Genomic DNA, 21,081 nt, shown 5'->3' with positions numbered 1-21,081 from the left:
ACTTCAGAAAATAGATGGCATCATGAGGAAGGAAAATTTTGTGGATATATTGAAGCAGCATCTCAAGACGTTAAAGCTTGGTCGCAAATGGGTCTTCCAAATGTACAATGACCCCAAGCATACCTCCAAAGTTGTGGCAAAATGGCTTAAGGACAACAAAGTCAAGGTATTGGAGTGGCCATCACAAAGCCCTGACCTCAATCAGTTTAATGTGTAATCTGTACAGGAGGACATATTTTAACATCTGAAAACACGACACTTCTCCTTTAAGCAGATATATTAAACCTGAACCAAATTAATCAGGACAATTTTAATATTTGCCTAAAGGGCTGTTTTTTGTTTTTTAGGTTGTGGGTGAATATTTAGCCCCTGATGTTTTGAGCACGATTAAAGAGATGAAAGTGGCTAATTACAGACGAGTGCCCAAGATGTCCATCTACGGGATGGCACAGCCCACATCTGAGGTAAAGTGTCTTAAAATTACGACTTTTATTCCTTCAAAGCTCTTCACAAGTACAGATTAGCCACTTTTTGTGATCATTTCTCCTCTGGTGACTCTTGTAAATGTTTTTTGTTTTTGCCGTTCTCTCCCCGTCAGGCGACAGCAGCGGTTCTGGCGTATCTCACGGATGAGAAGAGGAAGCACAGCAGCGTTTTGTGGGTGAATTTGCAGAATCAGTTGGTACTGGAGGCAAACGGTCAGATCTTCTGTACGAGAGAGCCCACCTGTGTGGACCAGCACATATCTGTGTTGCCCTCACAGCCGCAGGAGATTGAGGTCAGACTAACGAGTTCGTAAAAGGTTCTGTTCAACTTAAACACTATGGACAGAATCTGTGTCAACTTGTCCATCACTTCATGTTTGTGTGTAGAGATTGGAAGCAACTCTGAAAGAGGATATTCTGGCCAGTCAGAAATGGCTTGAAGTGACTCTTGAACAGGAGAAACAGATGAAGATGATGAAGAGTTGTGTGACTGTACAAGAGATCTTCAACCAACACAAGAGTTCAAACCACAAACTTCAGTATACACGTATACCTCTACCAGACTGCTCTGCTCCTGATGAAGTGGTAAACACACTCACTGTCAGATATAGTGATAAAGGAGCGTATATTCCCTCTAATACGTTACATACTGGTAGAGCAAAGGACAGGAGAGAAAAAGAGCTTATGCTCCCTCTTGTGGCCTTCACATGCTATCATAGTTATCCTGTTTCCCACTTCTGAAGTCATAAATATGAGTACATCACATTTAAGTGCTTTGTTGTCAGTGAGAATAGGAAACATGTAGGTGGGCCACGTTCATTCTTGGGGAATTCTTATTTTGACAGTGGAATTTAGGTCAAATACATGCTACTATCTCTGTGTAATAAATGTACAATATCTGGGTTCTTAAAAGTGCAACAGTGCCATGTCTTCACTTTGAAGGACCCGTCGGATGCATTTATTAAATTAAGTTGTATCTTTTTAAAGTCTGGTTTCACAACGTGGTTCCTGTCTTTCCGTCCCCACATTTAAAACCTCTTTAATAATTAATAAATATTTAATTAAGACTTTTGCTATACCATTTAAGTATAAGAATTTTTATGAACTTAAATTTTAGAAGACGTTTAGAAATTATTTTTAAAAGTCTTTAAATGTCTTAAATTCAATTTTCTAAAATGTAACTTAATAAAAAGCCTTAGATATTTTAAATGTTATAGCTTTAAAGTCTTAAAATGTCTAAAATTCAGTTTTCTAATATTTAAGTTCATAAAAAGTTTTAAATATGTTAAATGTTATAGCTTTAAAGTCTTAAAATGTCTAAAATTCAGTTTTCTAATATTTAAGTTCATAGTTTTAAATATGTTAAATGTTATAGTTTTAAAGTCTTAAAATGTCTAAAATTCAGTTTTCTAATAATTAAGTTCATAAAAAGTTTTTAATATGTTAAATGTTATAGCTTTAAAGTCTTAATGTCTAAAATTCAGTTTTCTAATAATTAAGTTCATAGTTTTAAATATGTTAAATGTTATAGTTTTAAAGTCTTAAAATGTCTAAAATTCAGTTTTCTAATATTTAAGTTCATAAAAAGTTTTAAATATGTTAAATGTTATAGCTTTAAAGTCTTAAAATGTCTAAAATTCAGTTTTCTAATATTTAAGTTCATAGTTTTAAATATGTTAAATGTTATAGTTTTAAAGTCTTAAAATGTCTAAAATTCAGTTTTCTAATAATTAAGTTCATAAAAAGTTTTTAATATGTTAAATGTTATAGCTTTAAAGTCTTAAAATGTCTAAAATTCAGTTTTCTAATATTTAAGTTCATAAAAAGTTTTTAATATGTTAAATGTTATAGCTTTAAAGTCTTAAAATGTCTAAAATTCAGTTTTCTAATATTTAAGTTCATAAAAAGTTTTAAATATGTTAAATGTTATAGTTTTAAAGTCTTAAAATGTCTAAAATTCAGTTTTCTAATATTTAAGTTCATAGTTTTAAATATGTTAAATGTTATAGTTTTAAAGTCTTAAAATGTCTAAAATTCAGTTTTCTAATATTTAAGTTCATAAAAAGTTTTAAATATGTTAAATGTTATAGCTTTAAAGTCTTAAAATGTCTCAAATTCAGTTTTCTAATATTTAAGTTCATAGTTTTAAATATGTTAAATGTTATAGTTTTAAAGTCTTAAAATGTCTAAATTTCAGTTTTCTAATATTTAAGTTCATAAAAAGTTTTTAATATGTTAAATGTTATAGCTTTAAAGTCTTAAAATGTCTAAAATTCAGTTTTCTAATAATTAAGTTCATAAAAAGTTTTTAATATGTTAAATGTTATAGCTTTAAAGTCTTAAAATGTCTAAAATTCAGTTTTCTAATAATTAAGTTCATAGTTTTAAATATGTTAAATGTTATAGTTTTAAAGTCTTAAAATGTCTAAAATTCAGTTTTCTAATATTTAAGTTCATAAAAAGTTTTAAATATGTTAAATGTTATAGCTTTAAAGTCTTAAAATGTCTAAAATTCAGTTTTCTAATATTTAAGTTCATAGTTTTAAATATGTTAAATGTTATAGCTTTAGTCTTAATGTCTAAATTTCAGTTTTCTAATATTTAAGTTCATAAAGTCTTTAATATGTTAAATGTTATAGTTTTGAAGTCTTAAAATGTCTAAAATTCAGTTTTCTAATATTTAAGTTCATAAAAAGTTTTAAATATGTTAAATGTTATAGTTTTAAAGTCTTAAAATGTCTAAAATTCAGTTTTCTAATATTTAAGTTCATAAAAAGTTTTTAATATGTTAAATGTTATAGCTTTAAAGTCTTAAAATGTCTAAATTTCAGTTTTCTAATATTTAAGTTCATAAAAAGTTTTAAATATGTTAAATGTTATAGCTTTAAAGTCTTAAAATGTCTAAAATTCAGTTTTCTAATATTTAAGTTCATAAAAAGTTTTAAATATGTTAAATGTTATAGTTTTATAGTCTTAATGTCTAAAATTCAGTTTTCTAATATTTAAGTTCATAAAAAGTTTTTAATATGTTAAATGTTATAGTTTTAAAGTCTTAAAATGTCTAAAATTCAGTTTTCTAATATTTAAGTTCATAAAAAGTTTTAAATATGTTAAATGTTATAGTTTTAAAGTCTTAAAATGTCTAAAATTCAGTTTTCTAATAATTAAGTTCATAAAGTCTTTAATATGTTAAATGTTATAGCTTTAAAGTCTTAAAATGTCTCAAATTCAGTTTTCTAATATTTAAGTTCATAGTTTTAAATATGTTAAATGTTATAGTTTTAAAGTCTTAAAATGTCTAAATTTCAGTTTTCTAATATTTAAGTTCATAAAAAGTTTTAAATATGTTAAATGTTATAGCTTTAAAGTCTTAAAATGTCTCAAATTCAGTTTTCTAATATTTAAGTTCATAAAAAGTTTTTAATTTGTTAAATGTTATAGCTTTAAAGTCTTAAAATGTCTAAAATTCAGTTTTCTAATATTTAAGTTCATAAAAAGTTTTAAATATGTTAAATGTTATAGTTTTAAAGTCTTAAAATGTCTAAAATTCAGTTTTCTAATATTTAAGTTCATAAAAAGTTTTTAATATGTTAAATGTTATAGCTTTAAAGTCTTAAAATGTCTAAAATTCAGTTTTCTAATATTTAAGTTCATAAAAAGTTTTAAATATGTTAAATGTTATAGTTTTAAAGTCTTAAAATGTCTAAAATTCAGTTTTCTAATATTTAAGTTCATAAAAAGTTTTTAATATGTTAAATGTTATAGCTTTAAAGTCTTAAAATGTCTAAAATTCAGTTTTCTAATAATTAAGTTCATAAAGTCTTTAATATGTTAAATGTTATAGCTTTAAAGTCTTAAAATGTCTCAAATTCAGTTTTCTAATATTTAAGTTCATAGTTTTAAATATGTTAAATGTTATAGTTTTAAAGTCTTAAAATGTCTAAAATTCAGTTTTCTAATATTTAAGTTCATAAAAAGTTTTAAATATGTTAAATGTTATAGCTTTAAAGTCTTAAAATGTCTAAAATTCAGTTTTCTAATATTTAAGTTCATAAAAAGTTTTTAATATGTTAAATGTTATAGCTTTAAAGTCTTAAAATGTCTAAAATTCAGTTTTCTAATATTTAAGTTCATAAGTTTTAAATATGTTAAATGTTATAGTTTTAAAGTCTTAAAATGTCTAAAATTCAGTTTTCTAATATTTAAGTTCATAAAAAGTTTTTAATATGTTAAATGTTATAGCTTTAAAGTCTTAAAATGTCTAAAATTCAGTTTTCTAATAATTAAGTTCATAGTTTTAAATATGTTAAATGTTATAGTTTTAAAGTCTTAAAATGTCTCAAATTCAGTTTTCTAATATTTAAGTTCATAAAAAGTTTTTAATATGTTAAATGTTATAGCTTTAAAGTCTTAAAATGTCTAAAATTCAGTTTTCTAATATTTAAGTTCATAAAAAGTTTTTAATATGTTAAATGTTATAGCTTTAAAGTCTTAAAATGTCTAAAATTCAGTTTTCTAATAATTAAGTTCATAAAGTCTTTAATATGTTAAATGTTATAGCTTTAAAGTCTTAAAATGTCTAAAATTCAGTTTTCTAATAATTAAGTTCATAGTTTTAAATATGTTAAATGTTATAGTTTTAAAGTCTTAAAATGTCTAAAATTCAGTTTTCTAATATTTAAGTTCATAAAAAGTTTTTAATATGTTAAATGTTATAGCTTTAAAGTCTTAAAATGTCTAAAATTCAGTTTTCTAATATTTAAGTTCATAAAAAGTTTTTAATATGTTAAATGTTATAGCTTTAAAGTCTTAAAATGTCTAAAATTCAGTTTTCTAATAATTAAGTTCATAAAGTCTTTAATATGTTAAATGTTATAGCTTTAAAGTCTTAAAATGTCTAAAATTCAGTTTTCTAATAATTAAGTTCATAAAGTCTTTAATATGTTAAATGTCATAGTTTTAAAGTCTTAAAATGTCTAAATTTCAGTTTTCTAATATTTAAGTTCATAAAAAGTTTTTAATATGTTAAATGTTATAGCTTTAAAGTCTTAAAATGTCTAAATTTCAGTTTTCTAATATTTAAGTTCATAAAAAGTTTTTAATATGTTAAATGTTATAGTTTTAAAGTCTTAAAATGTCTAAAATTCAGTTTTCTAATATTTAAGTTCATAAAAAGTTTTTAATATGTTAAATGTTATAGTTTTAAAGTCTTAAAATGTCTAAAATTCAGTTTTCTAATATTTAAGTTCATAAAAAGTTTTTAATATGTTAAATGTTATAGCTTTAAAGTCTTAAAATGTCTAAAATTCAGTTTTCTAATATTTAAGTTCATAGTTTTAAATATGTTAAATGTTATAGTTTTGAAGTCTTAAAATGTCTAAAATTCAGTTTTCTAATATTTAAGTTCATAAAAAGTTTTAAATATGTTAAATGTTATAGCTTTAAAGTCTTAAAATGTCTAAAATTCAGTTTTCTAATATTTAAGTTCATAAAAAGTTTTAAATATGTTAAATGTTATAGTTTTAAAGTCTTAAAATGTCTAAAATTCAGTTTTCTAATATTTAAGTTCATAAAAAGTTTTAAATATGTTAAATGTTATAGCTTTAAAGTCTTAAAATGTCTAAAATTCAGTTTTCTAATATTTAAGTTCATAAAAAGTTTTAAATATGTTAAATGTTATAGCTTTAAAGTCTTAAAATGTCTCAAATTCAGTTTTCTAATATTTAAGTTCATAAAATGTTTTAAATATGTTAAATGTTATAGTTTTAAAGTCTTAAAATGTCTAAAATTCAGTTTTCTAATATTTAAGTTCATAAAAAGTTTTAAATATGTTAAATGTTATAGCTTTAAAGTCTTAAAATATCTCAAATTCAGTTTTCTAATATTTAAGTTCATAAAAAGTTTTAAATATGTTAAATGTTATAGTTTTAAAGTCTTAAAATGTCTAAAATTCAGTTTTCTAATATTTAAGTTCATAAAAAGTTTTAAATATGTTAAATGTTATAGCTTTAGTCTTAAAATGTCTAAAATTCAGTTTTCTAATATTTAAGTTCATAAAAAGTTTTAAATATGTTAAATGTTATAGCTTTAGTCTTAAAATGTCTAAAATTCAGTTTTCTAATATTTAAGTTCATAAAAAGTTTTAAATATTTTAAATGTTATAGTTTTAAAGTCTTAAAATGTCTCAAATTCAGTTTTCTAATATTTAAGTTCATAGTTTTAAATATGTTAAGTGTTATAGTTTTAAAGTCTTAAAATGTCTCAAATTTCAGTTTTCTAATATTTAAGTTCATAGTTTTAAATATGTTAAATGTTATAGTTTTAAAGTCTTAAAATGTCTCAAATTCAGTTTTCTAATATTTAAGTTCATAGTTTTAAATATGTTAAGTGTTATAGTTTTAAAGTCTTAAAATGTCTCAAATTTCAGTTTTCTAATATTTAAGTTCATAGTTTTAAATATGTTAAATGTTATAGTTTTAAAGTCTTAAAATGTCTAAAATTCAGTTTTCTAATAATTAAGTTCATAAAGTCTTTAATATGTTAAATGTTATAGCTTTAAAGTCTTAAAATGTCTAAATTTCAGTTTTCTAATATTTAAGTTCATAAAAAGTTTTAAATATGTTAAATGTTATAGCTTTAAAGTCTTAAAATGTCTAAAATTCAGTTTTCTAATATTTAAGTTCATAAAAAGTTTTAAATATGTTAAATGTTGTAGCTTTAAAGTCTTAAAATGTCTAAAATTCAGTTTTCTAATATTTAAGTTCATAGTTTTAAATATGTTAAATGTTATAGTTTTAAAGTCTTAAAATGTGTAAAATTCAGTTTTCTAAAAATTAAGTTCATAGTTTTAAATATGTTAAATGTTATAGTTTTAAAGTCTTAAAATGTCTCAAATTCAGTTTTCTAATATTTAAGTTCATAGTTTTAAATATGTTAAGTGTTATAGTTTTAAAGTCTTAAAATGTCTCAAATTTCAGTTTTCTAATATTTAAGTTCATAGTTTTAAATATGTTAAATGTTATAGTTTTAAAGTCTTAAAATGTCTAAAATTCAGTTTTCTAATAATTAAGTTCATAAAGTCTTTAATATGTTAAATGTTATAGCTTTAAAGTCTTAAAATGTCTAAATTTCAGTTTTCTAATATTTAAGTTCATAAAAAGTTTTAAATATGTTAAATGTTATAGCTTTAAAGTCTTAAAATGTCTAAAATTCAGTTTTCTAATATTTAAGTTCATAAAAAGTTTTAAATATGTTAAATGTTGTAGCTTTAAAGTCTTAAAATGTCTAAAATTCAGTTTTCTAATATTTAAGTTCATAAAGTCTTAAATATGTTAAATGTTATAGCTTTAAAGTCTTAATGTCTCAAATTCAGTTTTCTAATATTTAAGTTCATAAAAAGTTTTAAATATGTTAAATGTTATAGCTTTAAAGTCTTAAAATGTCTCAAATTCAGTTTTCTAAAAATTAAGGTCATAAAGAGTCTTAAATATCTTAAATTAGCAAAAGTCTTTAATTATAATTGAAAGAGGTCTTAAATCTGGTGACGGAAAGACAGGAATTACTATGTCAAATTAAACTTCATAAAGATATGACTTAATTTAATAAATGTGTGTGCCGGGTCGTTAAAATTGAAGATGCGGCACTGTTGCACATTCTTCATGCACGCGGGGGCTTGTGAGTGTTTCCAGCGGTTCCAGCGTGTTTCCAATCAGTGACCGCGGGACATTTATGACCAGTGACCGCTGACGATCTACTGTTGATGAAATATGACATCAACTTTTAAGTGTTTATTTTGTAATACTTTATGGAGGTTTGTAATGATGCGTATTTTATGTCACTTGTTTGAATGAGCAGCTGAAAGCATTAAAACTCAGACATTTAAAAATAAGAGTGCCTGTTGTATTTTTGGCTCGTTTAAAGTTAAATGTCCCGCTTTATGCATCAAAGTGTTCAGCGTTTTTTTTTTTTTTCTTCGATTAGATGATTTGACCTTTAAAAAGTTGCAGGTAGTTATTTTTTCCATTGTATAATGTGAATGAGTTTTTTGAATATGTTTTGATCTTTGGCCATGCGTGTTTTCAGGGTTTTGACAGGTTGTTGGAGGCGATGAAGGCTCGTCTCGCTGACGACTCTCTCTCTGCGTTTGTGTTCAACTGTTCTAACGGTAAAGGCCGTACGACGACGGCGATGGTGATCGCAACCCTCACACTCTGGCATTTCAATGTATGTCTGCTTACTATATAAGAGTAATAATATAGAATATTTGAATTTATTACACTGGAATACTTGATTGTGATTGGTCTGTTCCAGCTTCAGCGGTCAGATGTTTTTGTATAATGATGCTGAACTATTTAATGGGTCAATAGTCGTGGAAGCTTTAAGCTAATCTTAATAGTTAGCTATAAAAATAATTTCAGCTTATTATTATTATTATTAATAATAACATATATCCATTTATATTAGCTAAGTAGCCATGTGATGTTATCAGATGGTAATACCATGAGACTTGATATAGCATTGTACACAATGATTATCATAATCATACACCATGGTGTTTACATGGTACTTCATAGAATACTGTGGTATTACCATGGTACATGTCCAAAAATACCATGCTGCATTTTAAAAATGGTATTTAAGATATTGTTTTTGTTTGACAGGGTTTTCCAGAGTTCAGTGAAGATGAAATCGTCAGCGTTCCTGATGCCAAATACACAAAGGGCGAATTTGAGGTGATGTACATTGGGGGGTGGGGGTTCAAAACTACGTTTTTCAATTTCTTGTCTTTTCTGAAAAAAAAAGAAAAGAAAAAGAAATTAAAGAAATAACCCAAAAAGTATTAACCCTGTAAAGCCTGACATATGAAAGAATTGTCGGAAAATTCTATTTTTTTTATTTATTTTTTTTACATTTAAACTGTTTTTAGTACCATTAGACAAACTACCTGTTTAAAAAGAAATCGTTAAAAAAAAAAATGTGCACTTTTTTTTTTTATGTATCATATTTGATATATTAGGCTTTAAAGGTCATTATCTTCCTGAAGCCCTGCAATTCATGACATCATAATAGCTTGTAATGTAAAATAATGAGATCTTTATGATGACAGAGCAGGCTGCATATATGAAAATACACTGAAATATTAGTTCACACTTTAAATATATCTTATAAAATGTACACTGGCGGCAAAAAGTTTGGAATAATGTACAGATTTTGCTCTTATTGAAAGAAATTGGTACTTTTATTCACCAAAGTGGCATTCAGCTGATCACAATGTATAGTCAGGACATGAATAACATGAAAAATGACTATTACAATATGAAAAAAACTACTTCAAAGAGTTCTCATCAAAAACGTGCAGCAATGACAGCTTTGCAGATCCTTGTTATGCCAGCGGTCAGTTTGTCCAGATACTCAGGTGACATTTCACCCCACACTTCCTGTAGCACTTGCCATAGATGTGTCTGTCTTGTCGGGCACTTCTCACGCACCTTACAGTCTAGCTGATCCCACAAAAGCTCAATGGGGTTAAGATCCATAACACTCTTTTCCAATTATCTGTTGTCCAATGTCTGTGTTTCTTTGCCCACTCTAAACATTTCTTTTTGTTTTTCTGTTTCAAAAGTGGCTTTTTCTTTGCAATTCTTCCCATAAGGCCTGCACCCCTGAGTCTTCTCTTTACTGTTGTACATGAAACTGGTGTTGAGCGGGTAGAATTCAATGAAGCTGTCAGCTGAGGACATGTGAGGTGTCTATTTCTCAAACTAGAGACTCTGATGTACTTATCCTCTTGTTTAGTTGTACATCTGGTCTTCCACATCTCTTTCTGTCCTTGTTAGAGTCAGTTGTCCTTTGTCTTTGAAGACTGTAGTGTACACCTTTGGATGAAATCTTTCAATGCATTGTATAGTCTTCATTCCTCAAAACAATGATTGACTGACGAGTTTCCAGAGAAATCTGTTTCTTTTTTGTCATTTTTGACCTAATATTGACCTAAAGACATGCCAGTCTATTGCATACTGTGGCAACTCAAAAACAAACACAAAGACAATGTTAAGCTTCATTTAACGAACCAAATATCTTTCAACTGTGTTTGATATAATGGCAAGTGATTTTCTAGTACCAAATGATCAATTTATCATGATTACTCAAGGATAAGGTGTTGGAGTGATGGCTGCTGTCTAGATTTGATCAAAAATGACTTTTTCAAATAGTGATGGTGCTGTTTACATCAGTAATGTCCTGACTATACTTTGTGATCAGCTGAATGCCACTTTGGTGAATTAAAGTACCAATTACCTTCCGAAACAGCAAAATCTGTACATTATTCAAACTTTTGGCCGCCAGTGTATATGTAAAAATTTTCAAAGCTCTGTGATTTTGTTTTTGTGGTGTGCATGAATGTAATGTAATGATGATTGAGAGATATTCCTCAAAAGCCTGTTGTATCACATTTGATACGTGCATTTCAAAGGGGCTTTTTCAATAAAATAATATACAAAATTTTAATCAAGCACAAGTTGCTTATATTCAACAAATACTCATTGTAAAATATCAGTAACAATATAATCATTACTATTAAACATGGAAACCACTTTTTTTCCCCAAAAAAATAACCACTAGATGGTGCCATAAACATGTGAAACTTACATAACACAGGTTGTTTGACTCGTCAGCTTGAACAGAGAGTGAAACAGGAGCCGTCAAACGTTGTGTATCATATTTAATACACACGGCGTTATAGAGTTAATGGCTTTTTGGTTACATATCACTGTTTTATTGCGGAGATACATTTACTTGAAAAGCAAAATTATATAAGTTGTTTTGTCTTGTTTTCAGAGAAATGTAACCAAATTTAGTCATGTTTATGCTTGTAACAAGAGAAAAATATTTGCCGCAGGGTAAGAAAAAAAAACTTGATTCAAAGGGAAAACTGGCAAATAGTTTTTCTTAATTTAAGCATTAACCTTACTGAATTTTTTTAGATTGCTCTGAAACCAGACTTAAAATCTACCGTGTCATTCTGCTTGTTTTTTGTTTTTTGCTTGTATTTTTTTCTTGTTTTAAAGGCCTGTTCACACCAAATTCGTGACAGTTTTGTGAGAAAAACCTCTGACAGAAGGTCTATTCACACAGAGTCTGTAAAAACATGAAATGAAAAATGAATTCACCCCTGTACAGTAAGCAGTGCTGTTGTCATAAGTCTCCTCACCTTCAGCTGTTAGAGATTAATGTAATAAACGCTGTTAAAGCATTTATTTACCTAATTCGGCATAGCTGTTTCATTATGTTCTTCCATGGTGTTGATGCATCTTGAGGAGGATATAATCTGTGTTTTTATGCGAGTGAGATGAGTAAAGAGTGCTGTTGTATAAATATATAGCTCACATGTATTTATCTACGACTATCTTCCAAATGGACTCCAGAACCCAACTTCTCTTTTTATAATGCCTGGATAATATAACACAAGGTACAGTAATATAAACACAGATGGAATAATGTACATTGAGAATAACGGTTTAGTATAAAACAGAATGCATATATTAAAAATAATATTAAAGAAAATACTGGCTCATTTTTTTTCTTTTATTTTTTTTTCTTCTCCCAATTTTGGAATGCCCAATTCCCACTACTTAGTAGGTCCTCGTGGTGGCGCGGTTACTCACCTCAATCCGGGTGGTGGAGGACGAGTCTCAGTTGCCTCCGCTTCTGAGACCGTCAATCCGTGCATCTTATCACGTGACTCGTTGTGCATGACAGCGCGGAGACTCACAGCATGTGGAGGCTCATGCTACTCTCCGCGATCCACACACAACTCACCATACGCCCCATTGAGAGCGAGAACCACTAATCATGACCACGAGGAGGTTACCCCATGTGACTCTACCCTCCCTAGCAACCGGGCCAATTTGGTTGCTTAGGAGACCTGGCTGGAGTCACTCGGCACACCCTGGATTCGAACTCGCGACTCCAGGGGTGATAGTCAGCGTCAATACTCGCTGAGCAACCCAGGCCCTGCCTAAATTATTGCAATACTTTGTTATATTATCCTACTACTTTTTGGACTACAAGTAATTAGATTACATTAATTTATTACTTTGTAATTGGATTACACCCAACAGTGATCTTGATGGTCTTTGGGTTTTTCCATTCTGTTATCCAGATAGTGATGTAATCATTTTTATTTACTATCGCATCTTGGATACAGTATACATTAATTTACAAAAATGTTATCGTACATGTAATTGTTCTAATTTTGACTCTTTCAACCACCTGTCATATAAGCTCACCTTAAACCATCCAAACAATTACTGATGGGTAAAATCAGGTCCCATCCCACATTTCATGTCTCGTTGAATATCCTGTTTCACTCTGCAAGTATACGTTTTCACATTCACATTACGGCAGGTAAAATGAGTTGCGAATGCTGTTTCATGTTGACTCTTGACATGTGACTATCACTCTCGGTGATTGGAAGAATGAAAACACCCCTCTCTATGTTGTTTTATTATTGTGACCATTGAATATGATGTGTTTGTGTGTGTTTAGGTGGTGATGAAGTTGGTGAGGTTGCTCCCTGACGGTCACAGGATGAAGAGGGAGGTGGACTTGGCGTTAGACTGTGTCAGTGAGACGATGACGCCGCTGCACTACCACCTGAGAGAAATCATCATCAGCACGTACAGACAGGTAGAGGGCACTTCATCATCTCATGTACTCACAGACTCTATTGTTGAGCGTGTTCACGTGCGGACATGTAAATGCATTAAACAGCATTCCTTTATCAGGGTGAGGTCATAAACACGTAGCAAAAACCAAGCGATTTTTGAGCATTGCCTTGATTACGTGTTGCATGTAAACGCTTCTGTCAGCATTCTTACCGGCTTCTCTGTAGCACGAATGACTGTTTACATATTGACGTAAAAAAATAATTTCATAATCATGTAAAGGCTGTTTTCTTGTTTTTTGTGTGCATGTAAACACACTTATTAACCTCAGACTGATGCATGCTGCATACAAAAATGGCAAGAGCTGGTTGAAATCTCTAGCTGCAATCTGATTGGCTGGCCCAAATGTTATGTTTTAAAGGTACCATGTTGATACAGTGAGCACTTCGGAGGATGTTGTAAGATTAGTTGCATTTGCCGAAGTCTGTGAGGTTGATGGCATCAAATCTTTGCAGATATTCAGTTTTGGGTTGCTTAGTGTTGTGGAGCTCAAAGTTCACATCTTTTTATTTTAGACTAGTGGTAATAAGGACACTTCAAAAGGATCAAAATGTCCTTTAAATGTAGTAACATTTTTGTCATGTCGCATTTATTAATTTTAGTCCATTATATTCTGACTGAAATGGCAAATTAATACATTTTAGTTGATGATAATGTGCAAAATGACAAACGTGTGTCATTGCAACCATTTGGAAAGTGTAAAAAACATGCATTAATTTAGACATGCATCAATCATATCAAAGGTTTATCAATGTAAAATATCACGTGTGAAAACAGTATAACAAAATGACGAATTAGCAACGTTTTTGAAGTTACTATGTTGCGAATTCATCATGCTTAGAGACTGTTTGTAAATCATTTTGTGTTTTGACATTTTTTTGGTCACTACATAATTACCATCCTTCCATTTGTGTTATTTTATAGTTTTGATGACTTCACTATTAGATTTTGGGTGTTTCTGCACCGTCTCCAAGAGTCCTATAGATGGCAGCATCTTTCCCCCAGAGGGACTGAAGGTGTAATTCACTTTAGACAATTATAGTATAATTAAACATTAATCAACAGGCACTTAATTGGTCTGGTTTCATAAAAGCTGCATGAGCAAATGTCAAGATTCTTGATTTTATTATAAGGATTCTGTGAAAAACATCAGCTGATGTGCTCCTAAAACACATGGAGAGCCTTTAATGTTTCTTTGCGAATGAAGTTGTTGTTTTATGCGAAGTTTTCCGCTCACATTAAGATCTGCAGTGAGCTGTGAACCCGTAATGACTGACAGACGTGTTTCGTTGTGACGTGTGCGAGTACAAATGGATTTTGTGTCGTGCTGGTTGTGGGGAGGGTGTGTGTTAATGTGTTTGTGGATCAGGTCATCACACGTGTATGCCGTGTGTATGGCAGTCCTCTTATGTAAAGTGCAGAGGGGCCTCTGTGCTCCTGAAAATCAATGCAGGTCTGTGAAGCTACTGAGAGCTACTCGAACCCGTCTGCATCTGCTATCAATGAATCACATTGTCCTCAACTGCTTTCTCCCTCTCTCAGTTCAGTCATTACAGTAACTGAGTTTTCACATGACTCACTGTAGTATTAAAGGGATAGTTCACCCAAAAATGTACATTCTGTCATCATTTACTCACCCTCATGTTGTTCCAAACCCACATAACTTTATATCTAAACAAGATGTTGGGCTCAGTCACTATTTACTTTCATGGCATCTTTTTTTCCAAACAGTTAGGGGCGGTTAAATAAGCAAAAATATATATTAAAATGATTTAAAAATTATATTTTTGTATTTTTTTATTTTTTTAATCAATAAATAAAATGATATTTAATCTAATTATTTGTGATAATTGGTCATCAATTTGGTATCATTTTTCAAATGGATTTCGTCTTGCATTAAATACTGGAAACCTTTTTGGTGACTAAATACAAGATGTAAATGCGCAGATGACAAAGGTGTTATTTAATAATTCCTGCGGTAAAAATTGAAAATAATATAATTATTATTTGTAGTGCAACTTCTGATTGGAACAATATCCTACCATGCTAGAAATGATACTTACATTTCCACCAGTTAACAAATTTCTGCGGGTATATTAATTTAACTGGTATATACAATAAAAGTAAATAGTGACTGATCTTTCAACATGTTTTAAACATATAAAAAGGTTTATCAACACAAAATACATGTGAAAACTGTCTTTGTCATGAAAATAGTATTGCATTATAGTGTTAACCCTTTAAGCTCAGATGGTCCCGCCGGCGCGAGAAAAAATAATAATTGTTGAAATATTAACAACTACAGTCTTGACCAACACACAATAGGTATCTTTTGAAAGTTTAGAAGCTCTACTTTCCAATGCATGTAGACATTATGACCAAAACTGAACAAGTGATTTGAAATTTAGAGACAAATCATAAGCGTTCCGCTTTTATAATTTATATAAAAAATTGCACTGTACATATTATTGCAATCAGTAAAAAAATCAAACTTATCAAATATCCATGTGTCATATGTTGTTGGAAAGCTCTCAAAGAGTAGAATACAACCAGCCTATTTGTTTTACTCACAGACAAAAATATAGTGAGTAATAGCTAAGTATATGTCTTTGACAATTAAGTTGGTGTTGCTTATATGCCACGTTTTCATTTATAACTTCACAAAACATAAACGGAACATAAAATATCGCATAACATTACTTAGAGGAGGTGATTATTTTTCAAGCGAGTCCACACACAAGGTAATCAGATGCATATATCATTAGATAATCCACATGAAGCACAATGTTACATATGGCCACCAGGAGATGGCGCCAAATACATGACACAGACTCAATGATGACTCAAATGACACAGAATGAAACTCGTTCTGTGAAATCTCATTACTAAAATCATGTCTGCATGCTATGCAAACCTTTAGTCATTGTTGTGTTTGCATGTGTAATTACTACTTATGTAGTTCTTTACAATGATACCAAACACTTGACCCTCCTTGTTTTTTGGTTTGTTTGTTTGTTTGTTTGTTTTTTTGTCGAGTTACGAGCCTTTAATTTTGGGTATGCCACTGAAACTGGAAATCTTTAAAAAAAACACGTTCAGAGCTTACAGGGTTAAGTATACTTACAGTAAGTTACTGTGTTGTGAATTCTTCATGCTTTAGAGACTGTTTGTAATTAATTTTCTTTGTTTTAAAGACTTTTATCGTAGTATATACGGAAACAGTGTATTCACAATGTGAGTTACACATCCTAACTATCACGCCACATTGGATACATCCATACTATTATATTTTTATTTGAAAATGCATTTATATTGCCTCGCTTATGCCTCTTATCCACACTGGAACAACGTTTTCTTCAATGACACATACTTTGGAAAATGATGACATCAGGTAACATATTTCTGTAAATTCGTGATTTAAAAACCACATTGATTTTGCTGCGTTTATGCCTCTTATGCACACTCAGGGCTGTATGCTTACTTTATTAGGCGTTAGTACTGGTGCTAGTGAACTAAAATGTACATTAGCGGAAATTACAATTTACTACTTTTTTTAATGTTTACTACAAAATATTAAACATTAACAGGGTTCCCACGCATCCTGGAAAACCTGGAATTTTGCAATGCAGTTTTCCAGTCATGGAAAACATCAGCAGTCGACTGACATGAACTAAGCCCTGGCACGTAGATTCAATGACTATAGTCGGGCCGCTGATTTTTTTTTTTGTTGTGAAAATTAATTCAAAATGGTAGCGTGCTGATGCGACCTTTACACCTCTGGATGTGAAATTATTTGTACTAATTTAATGATCGGAGTCCGCTTATAACGCCACATGTAGTGACCTGTGATTTCTGCGATGTGGAAAACACGGACGGAATTACTAAATGCAGTAATAAAAATGGGATTAACTATAAAACACAATGTCAAGGAATTTGAGATATTTAGGATGAAAATTTATGTTTGAATGCACAATCAAATGAAATGTCCTAGTGTTATTATTAAACCACAAAATGCTGCGATTTAATTGAATATAATATATAAACTGCATGTGCTGCGCACTTCAAAAGGAATGTATGATATATGGCATGACCTCTCTTGTGACATTGCGAAAATGTCCTGGAAAATTGTGTCTTAATATGAGTGGGAACCCTGATTAAATATTTGATATAATGAAATATTTGATATATAAAATATATGAAAGGAACATTACTGCGACCCTGACAGCGCGACTACGGCAACCTGCCAAAGTTTGAGCACTCGAGATTTGTCAATAGCAAAGCAAATATTGAACTCAATGTACAGTACATGTCTTTGTTGCAACGCTCCCCGTAGGTGTAAATTACACTTATCGCACATGTGCAAATGGGTTCAAATTTGTTGTCGCATTTCAGAATTTTATATCAGCTTCTGCCGCACTATACAGCCCTGACACTGGAACGGCGTTTCCCTCTTTCGACACTTTCGAAAGTGCTGTTGCTTTGGAAAACAATAATGTCAGAAAACTGAAAATGGAGATTTTCAAACGCTTTAGTTCAAGTTCACCTGTGCTATATCAGTTGTAATATTATGTTTGTGTTGTGGATATAATTTAGGATGCATTTGACTGACTAATTAACCTACTTGTTGTAATGTCAGATGCAACATTGCAGAAAAGCTTGTGATTTTCACTCATGATTTTATCTCAGTCATGTCTTTTAAGAGTACAAAGCAACTAGAAATATATATATATATATATATACAGTACTGTGCAAAAGATTTAGGCACTTGTGAAAAGCTTTCAAAATGAGGATTTCTTAAAAAAAAATTATGCCATAAATAGTTTTCATTAATCAGTTAACATCATACAGTCCAGTAAACAGAAAAAAGCTAAATCAATATTCGGTGTGTCCACCTTTGCCTTTAAAACAGCCCCAATTCTCCTAGATACACCTGGACACAGTTTTTCTTGGTTGTTGGCAGATAGGATGTTCCAAACTTCTTGGAGAATTCACCACAGTTCTTCTATTTCGGCTTTCTCGATTGCTTCTCTCTCTTTATGTAATCTCAGACTGACACGATGTTCTTTGGAGGGCAAATCTGTATCAAAATCAAACCCTATCTTTAAACCTTTAAACCATGGTTTCCCAACCACTGGGTCGTGAGAATTTCTGTTGTGAGTACAAATTACCAATTAGAAGGATAGAACAGTACATTTGCAATGTTTGGGGGAAACAGTGACCTCTATTGTCAAATCATGTTAATATCTCCAGGTTAACGTAAACGACTAAGTAAGAGGCTGCATTACTCTGACAAAATTATTAGCTGTCCAATCACAGTAATCCATCAATGCTACGAATCGTTCTTTTTAGGCAAGGTCTCTTTACGTAGCATTGCATGCACTTGCTCCATGCATTACCGTGCTAGTCTGAATGCAATCCAATCTCTGGACATCATCATTTCAGAGCGGCAGTCCCAAGTAGGGTTGCCACCCGTCCCGTAAAATACAGGACCGTCCCGTATTTAAAGATGAAATGATGCATCCTTTGTCGAATCAATACGGGACAAATCGTGTGAAGCTGGTCCGATGGCATCACTGTTAAATCGTTCAAAATCATTAATTTTACTTTGATATTCGTTAGAAATTGTGCCTACGGTGGGTAAGGGACCGTGTGAAACGTCCTCACATTGTGCTAAAACGTGCAAAATCTGTGGAGGATGTGGTAAGGGACCGTCTGAAAACTTCAGCCAGCAGCATCAAAGCTACAAATATTGGGCTATAGATATCAGGCTGCTATATTACAAGCAAATAAGCATAAATAGATTAAGTACCTATTCATTTATTCCGCCTACTGTAATTGGTCGTTTTTTATGTCAATCGGATGGCCTCTTCGTGCTTAAGTGGCCGGTTCTTGGCCAGAATAAACGGCATAGTAAACCAGACTGATAGTCAAAAGTCTGGCTCCATGACGCTAAGGGTTTCCTGTTTATTATTGGCCATTTTTCAGAGTTAATCGCAAAGTAACTCGTGGTTTTCAGTGTATCTGCAGTGTTCTGGATCCACTCAACCAATTCTGTGAGTATGTTTTGCTGCAGCAGCAGTTTCAAAGAGTTTTTGCTGAGTTATCTGGCAGCTGTTGATCTTATATTGAGAAAGTGTTGTGATCACATCCTCTGACCACAAGCCCTCTCCATGCAAGATTACACCGTCTCCGTGGCAACCCCATCCCACACGGACATTAGCAGCCCTCTGAAACCGTTTTCCTGGTTCATTGTTTCATACCACCTCTGTCTCTTTAACGTCTTCTCTTTGTTTCTTGAGCGGTTTGAGTGGGTAAGGGTTGGTGAACTTGTCTGATGGATCACATTAATTATATGTCTCTGTTTGACAGGTCTATCTAAAATAACCTACATGCTTTATTTCATCTGAACTGGCAGACATTATGGCAGGGAGTTCTTCTCTACTAAATCACATGATCCTACAGTAAAAAAACTTCAGTGGAAGTATCTAGGGAAAATAATGGAACTAAGTAACACATAGAAGTTGCTTTTGCTAGTATCTGTACAATGGTTTGGTTATGCTTCACAATAAGGTTCTATATGTTGACATTAGTTAATGCATTTGGTACCAATGAAGCTGCTGTCCAACATGAGAGCCCAATCATATTGAGGCGAAGCCGAAAAAAACAACCATCTAATGAACTGTTCCAGTAACAGTGAAGGAAATGTAAATCAGGGCATGTGTGCCTAAAGAAAGGCCCTCATGGTTTGGACGGTGGTGTGGAAAAATATTTTCAGAAAGAGGAGAATGTTTAGAGCGGGTTTTGAGAGGAAAGGTGCTCGATGTTACTGTGAGGGAGGGATGGAGTTGATCCAGATGAGAGGAATGAGAGGGAGACCACCACACACAAAATTCTGATGGAAAGAGAAGAGAAGGAATGCCACCCAAACAAACTAAAACAATTAGAATGCAACTTTGAACTAGATTTTTACATTTTAGGAAGGAAATGAGAGTGGTGTTTGCCCTTGCAAAACTCACCGCTATGATGCTAGGGTGTTGTTAAGGGGTTGTTAAGGCGTTGCTAGATGGTTGCTGACTGACCCAAGTCAAAAGTCAACAGGTGATGTTTGACTCCTGCTGTTGAAGAAATCGTCACTGCTCTCTCAGAAAAAAGGTACCGTTTAAGGTACAAGCAGGGTTATTATTGTTATGGATTTTTAGTTTTAGTATTTTACTAACATCAGTTGACTGCAGCTCCTCTTGTTGCATTATACGCCAATGGTGCGAGTCCAAAAATGGGGGAAAAAAACACTTAATTGTGTTGTTTTTCCAAAGTTTGAGTGTCTATAACTCCAGAAGTATTAAAGATATCTTCATTTCCTTTTAGATTCTGGTTCAGAACAAACATTCCTGTTTTAAGGCTCTATATGGTTCATTCCCAGAGATATGGGGCTCTCAATGTGAGTAAATTAGTTAAAATGTTACCCATTTTCAGTGGCCGGAAACCAAATGTGGGTCACGTGCTATGAAGATAGTTTTTCTTGTCCAACTAAAGAAAGGTCTGAAGTACAAATAATGTTGAAACTAGAAATGCACTTTTATATATTCTCATAAAAACAATAATATCAATATATACATTTTTGAGTTTCCAAAAATACACTATTTTTAAGAAAGTATTTTATGGCTGCTAAAGCTAAATCATATTTGATATATTAGGTTTTAAAGGTCATTATCCTCCTGAGGCCCAGCAAATCATTTATGTGTAGCACATTTGTTATGTAAGTTTTGCTACAGTGGTAAATCTTGGGGTATTATCAGAGGACTCCCTGGTCTTTTCAGAGATACCAAATGTTTGAGAGTTTGACCAGGAGAACTTCCTCTCCTTGCTCTATA

General features: G+C 31.0%; 1 protein-coding gene across 2 annotated transcripts in view; it reads left to right on the top strand.

Moving 5' to 3' along the window:
• Positions 1–21,081, top strand: part of LOC127423510 (paladin-like) — a 104,491-nt gene that overhangs the window by 49,412 nt on the left and 33,998 nt on the right. For both annotated transcript variants that reach the window (XM_051667883.1, XM_051667882.1), the window contains exons 13-18: positions 348–464; positions 599–778; positions 873–1,070; positions 8,568–8,708; positions 9,146–9,217; positions 13,032–13,172. In XM_051667883.1, the coding sequence (XP_051523843.1) occupies positions 348–464; positions 599–778; positions 873–1,070; positions 8,568–8,708; positions 9,146–9,217; positions 13,032–13,172 (849 nt within the window). The remainder of the gene's footprint in view (positions 1–347; positions 465–598; positions 779–872; positions 1,071–8,567; positions 8,709–9,145; positions 9,218–13,031; positions 13,173–21,081) is intronic.

Source organism: Myxocyprinus asiaticus, chromosome 32 (genome assembly GCF_019703515.2).
Source record: "Myxocyprinus asiaticus isolate MX2 ecotype Aquarium Trade chromosome 32, UBuf_Myxa_2, whole genome shotgun sequence".
NCBI lineage: Eukaryota > Metazoa > Chordata > Actinopteri > Cypriniformes > Catostomidae > Myxocyprinus > Myxocyprinus asiaticus.
The sequence above is the reverse complement of the archived record's forward strand: the minus strand, read 5'-3'. Positions and strand labels throughout refer to the sequence as shown.